This window comes from Heterodontus francisci, chromosome 10 (assembly GCF_036365525.1).
Source record: "Heterodontus francisci isolate sHetFra1 chromosome 10, sHetFra1.hap1, whole genome shotgun sequence".
In the NCBI taxonomy this organism is placed as follows: domain Eukaryota; kingdom Metazoa; phylum Chordata; class Chondrichthyes; order Heterodontiformes; family Heterodontidae; genus Heterodontus; species Heterodontus francisci.
The window spans coordinates 100308784-100314198 of record NC_090380.1 but is presented as its reverse complement, the minus strand read 5'-3'; the positions used below and the strand labels follow the sequence as shown (position 1 = coordinate 100314198).

The following is a 5415-nucleotide window of genomic DNA, read 5'->3' as shown; positions in this document are numbered from 1 at the left end:
GCGTAAAATGTCTATAAAACAGAAACTTTATTCTTGCGCCCGAGCAGGATTCAAACCCAGATCCTGGCTCCAGCGGGACAGTATTCGAGACCATTGCACCACCTACAGGCACTAACACACACATAATGTTATATCACAGCAACGAAAGTTCTTTTAAGACTAGTATATAATAAACTTAACAGACTTAGAAAATCACTGTGCTTTGTAGGATCCTCTGTGTTAAATCTGATCCTCACGTGAAAGGTTTTTAAAATTTCTTACAGTAATAAAATACATTGTGCAAAATATATTCATATATACATACACAACAGTGCAACAATGTCATTTCCTTGCAGTGATAAATACAAATACCAAATTGCACCGGTATAAGTTACAGCTACAATTGAAAACAAGGAGCAGAGATCTGAGTTGGCCTTAGTTTTGTTGCTGTGGTATCACTTTCGGAAGACGAGCTTTTCCGCTTTAAAGCTGATCCATCTCGTCCTCTGACTCTCCTCACTGTTTCCAAAACATCTCCGTTGTTTCCGGAGCATTTTCTGGTTCTAAGCCAGAGCACCTGAGCTCCTCCTCCTCCTCCTCCGTATCGGAATCGTCGTTATAGAAATGAATTGTTGCCTGAACCGGGAAGCTAGCTAGAACTTTTTCTCCCATGTGATGCAGGTAATGTTCAGCTTTGGATCTGGGCAGATACAGCCTGGAAAGTCAAACAGAAGTATTAACAGGGCTGCCCATGAGAGTCAGTTACAGCGATCTGCGCAGATTTTTTTTCTTTGCTGCAATTGTATCAAAAATATAGTAGCCTTTAAAAAGCATTTAATAACATGCTTCATTGTTTTACATTGGGCTGATAAATGCAGATATATGTTTCTAACTTGGCGGCTGCTAATCATTGTAAAGGAATATTTTTAATGAAGGTTGCAGGCGGAGTTGGACAGAATGGGCTGTGGTTGTTACCCACCTGACTGGGTGCTGAAATCCCAAGGGTTGCCTGGTCTCAGAGTTGCTTCCAAAACCACCAGGAACTGAACCAAACTGTATGGAGTAAACAAGAATATTTTTTAAAAAGAAGAATCGTTAGGTGTTAGCATAGAAACACACCGTCAGACATGAACTTATATCTCATTATCATAAGCACCTACTCAAAACGCCAAGCAAAACCAGGCCCTCCTCAGAAACACTTCAGCCCGCGGATAAATCCGCTGGTGCCGAGAATGCGTGTCTGACTGATGTCCAAGTAAAATGCAGTGTAGTTTGAAGCCACTGAGCTCCTAGCTCTGCTGTTTGAGATAGCGACAGTGCTATCGTGTAACTAACTATCCGGCAGTAACTATCTCAATTTGCCTGGTTAGATTCCTGGTTGGGGGATCTAGCGGGTACTGCCTGTGTGGAGTTTGCAAGTTCTCCCTGTGTCTGCGTGGGTTTCCTCCGGGTGCTCCGGTTTCCTCCCACATGCCAAAGACTTGCAGGTTGATAGGTAAATTGGCCATTAGAAATTGCCCCTAGTATAGGTAGGTGGTAGGGAAAATATAGGGACAGGTGGGGATGTGGTAGGAATATGGGATTAATGTAGGATTAGTATAAGTGGGTGGTTGATGGTCGGCACAGACTCGGTGGGCCGAAGGGCCTGTTTCAGTGCTGTATCTCTAAAAGAACAAGGGGGCACAGTCTCAGGATCATTTAGGACTGCCTGTGTGGAGTTTGCAAGTTCTCCCTGTGTCTGCGTGGGTTTTCTCCAGGTGCTCCGGTTTCCTCCCACAAGCCAAAAGACTTGCAGGTTGGTAGGTAAATTGGCCATTATAAATTGCCCCTAGTATAGGTAGGTGGTAGGGAAATATAGGGACAGGTGGGGATGTGGTAAGAATATGGGATTAGTGTAGGATTAGTATATATGGGTGGTTGATGGTCGGCACAGACTCGGTGGGCCGAAGGGCCTGTTTCAGTGCTGTATCTCTAAACTAAACTAAAAGTCTTCAGTCAAAGGATTGTGAAGCTTTGGAATTCTCAGCCCCAGAGGGTTGTTTAGGCTCTATGGTTGAGTGTATTTACGGCTGAGATAGATATTTGGTTTCTTAGGGAATCAAGGGATATGGAGAGCGGGCAGGAAAGTGGAATTGAGGCAGAAGATCAGCCATGATCATATTGAGGGGCCCTATGTCTACTCTTGCTCCTATTACTTATGTCCTTAAAACTGAAGTCCCTTAAACTAGGTATCAATCGATTACATTGCCTCTGAACTTTTTTCAAAGTCTGTGATATCACCTACTACGTGTGAGGGCCAAAACTGGACACAGTACTCAAGATGCAGCCGAACCAAAGGCTCGTATGAGAAAAGGCTTGTACTGCCAGTTGTATATCTAATTGTCCTAGCAACACATCCTAACATCACATTTGCTTTTTCTACAGCCTTACGACACCCGAACTTCAATAATTCATGAACTACAACCCTGGGTGCCTCTGTTGCTCAGCCAGCTTGAGTGTGTTATCTCGCCCCATTGCATCATGCTGCAAATAGATATATTGAAAGCCATCCGCTAGATACAGGTCCTTTGACTCACTATGCCTAGGTCCTAACTCCCACACACTTATTTGTGTGAGCCCAACATTGTAAGTAATTTCCCCAGTGCCTTTATCCAGACCATTAATAAAGATGGCAAAGAGCAATGTTCCAAAAAATACTGATCCCAGTTGGCCTCCATTAGTGACTGGCCCCGGCAGAGAGCCATTACTACCAACCCTCTGTATGTGTGAATACAACAATTAATTCTTCATCTAACCTAAGATCTGCGGGTCCAATATCACAAGATGCAACTCTTTTGTGTGACACTTTATTGGAGGCTATTCGAAGATCGAGCTACGTTACATCTACTGGGCTTCGATCAGCTAACAACTTCATAATCTTCTGAACACATTCAATCAAGTTGGCGATTCAGGATCCCCAAACAGAAATAATGGATATACTTAGTAGAAATATAAACAATGAATGATTGATATGCCACTGGAAATACAGAGAATACTGGATAAAGACCGTGGAAATACCAACAGAAAAGGCTGGAAATACACAGCCGTAGTGCAAACAGAAAGTGCTGGTTATACATAATGAAAATGCAAACAGAAAATGCCATTTACAAGCAGCCAATCGACAAACAGAAAATGGTGGATGTTTATAGAGGCAATAAAAATATTTTTTAAAAATGCTTGATAGCTACAACAGAAATAACAGAAAATGCTGGATATAGACTTAGATTAATGGGTATTTGAAAGTGAAAAGATAGATTTTGCAATTATGTTGAAATGATCATCTTTTCTCAGATATTGACAGATGTGCTGTTTTTCCAGCATCCCCTGTTCGTATTGTTTTTCTATGTGCGATATTATCTCTGTATGAGCTATAAAGATCTCATGTGCAATCTCAGCTCATGTGAAGTCCCAATAATAGATGGCTGCAGCTCAGTTTAATGCGCCTCAGTGAAGGTTCACTGGGCGAATTGAGGGAACTCATAGTGAACAGGTGCGGACACAAGAATCCTTCTTACCGAGCTCTGTCTCTGCTTTTCGGTGTCTCTGGCTGTAATCATCCAGGGTCTCCACAACGCCGAGGGACTGTACACAAAGAAGCAAAACCGCAGGTAATGTTAGCAGGGCAGGGCTGATCAAATAAATAAATAAATCCAGGAAAGGAACAAAACTCTTTTCCAGGCAGTTTTTAATATCATAACATTGAACAATTTCCAGCACAAGGAACTTACTCTGTAAGTCCAGAGTATTAGAGAACTTATTATTGTAATACTTCATTCACATAGTGTTATTAGAAGTTAAATACCATTAAAGGTTTCTGAGCTGATCTTTAATTGTTTTAGTTTTGAGGAATGGAACTCCACAACAGATTTTTTTTAAACTAGCAATTATTCCTGTTACTTCTCAATGCCGAGTCACATTATGACACTGGCTTTAGTTTCACGTGGTAATGTCAAATTTAAAATGGGAAATTTCTGTAAAAGGTACGAAAGGTCTACTTTATAAAATGATGGAAGAGTTAAAGCTTACTGCTCAGTCTGGCCTGGATCCCCGGTTCCTGCTTGCCGTCCACTGCAGCAGCGGCAGGTCAGTGTCACTTCGGTCCGGACACAGTAAAGTGCAGTGTCCATGATATCACTCCTTCAGCCAGCCAGCTACAGAGCCCAGCCAACAATGACATCTCCTCACTCACCCTTCAGGTCTTATCGAGGATCCTCAAACAGGACAAATAAACCCACCCGGGTGGGGGGCGTGTGCTTCTCTTTGGTTCATTGCGGTATCTCTGAAGGATCCCTTATAATTTTACCCGCGCTGCTTACGCGGGCTCTTTGCTGCACATGGTGTCGCTGAAGCCTTTTGCTATATCCTCAGCACCAAAATTATAGCCCATTCCAAACACCTTGTCGGAAGCAGATTCTTATAAGGAATCAATTTTCAAACTCAGGTTTTGTCCCTGATATATTCAGTACTGGTACAAAGAGTCAAGCTTCTCCTTCAAACAGTTTGCTTTTGGACCCCTCCCGACACCTATCGTGCATTTCAAGTCTTCAACAGATGAATAAACAGTTCCCCCATAAACCAGTCCTATTAAATAGATCTGTCCCCGTGTAGTATCAATAATCCTATCTACACTCAATGCGCCAGCTCTGTCCTCAGTCACATCAAACAATTATTAAGGACCATGATTGTTAACAAAGTATAGGGTAGGAGTCTAAGGAGAATACTCGTTATCATTTTGAACTGATTTTTCATGCTAAGATCTAGATAAGTACTACAGATTTTGACTAGAACTGTCAGCATGAGAATAACGAGGAGTGAGATTCATGATGAGAAAGAGATAGAATAACCAGCATATTCAAACACACGGGATTGAACAGATTTTAAACCAAAGTGAGTGAGTCTCACTCCATATGAATAAAACTTGATGTGATATTCACTTGAAGTTCGACAGCGTTATCCATTCACACAGTTTGCCGAAGCCTCAGTTTCTGAGACTCCCACCGGATTTGGTTCTGCGGGTCTCGTTTGGTTAACAGGCAAAGATGGTGCCTGTTGCACCCTGAAGTGTTTTTCTCTCGTCTCATACTCAGTCCACCATTAAAAAAGTTATGGAGGTCTACAATGTGTTACAAATAGGATAAAATTCAGGGTAACACAGGTCTGCAGTGTGTTGCACATGGAATGAACCAGCCGTTACACATGCTATGTGATGCGTACAAGGTGTTAACTGCACAACATACAATCAGCAGTTGGTTATGGCTATGTACAATGGCTAGCCACCAGGTTCCCCATTCCCTGTTGGAATTCTCAGTCGTTTACAAGGGATGTTTCCGGGATTCAGTGCTATTAGTGGGAAGTGATACTTACTGGGAGTACACCTTAGAAAATCACAGGTTTACA

At 42.3% G+C, this 5415-nt stretch overlaps 1 protein-coding gene across 1 annotated transcript; it reads right to left on the bottom strand.

Moving 5' to 3' along the window:
* Positions 1-325: 325 nt before the first annotated feature.
* ripply3 (ripply transcriptional repressor 3) lies at positions 326-4145 on the bottom strand. The gene is made up of 4 exons (XM_068040045.1): positions 4045-4145; positions 3534-3600; positions 959-1032; positions 326-694 (listed from the first exon to the last, which is right to left on the bottom strand). The coding sequence occupies exons 1-4, from the start codon at positions 4143-4145 to the stop codon at positions 496-498; spliced, it is 441 nt and encodes a 146-aa protein (XP_067896146.1). The 3' UTR covers positions 326-495.
* Between the last annotated feature and the right edge of the window lie 1270 nt (positions 4146-5415).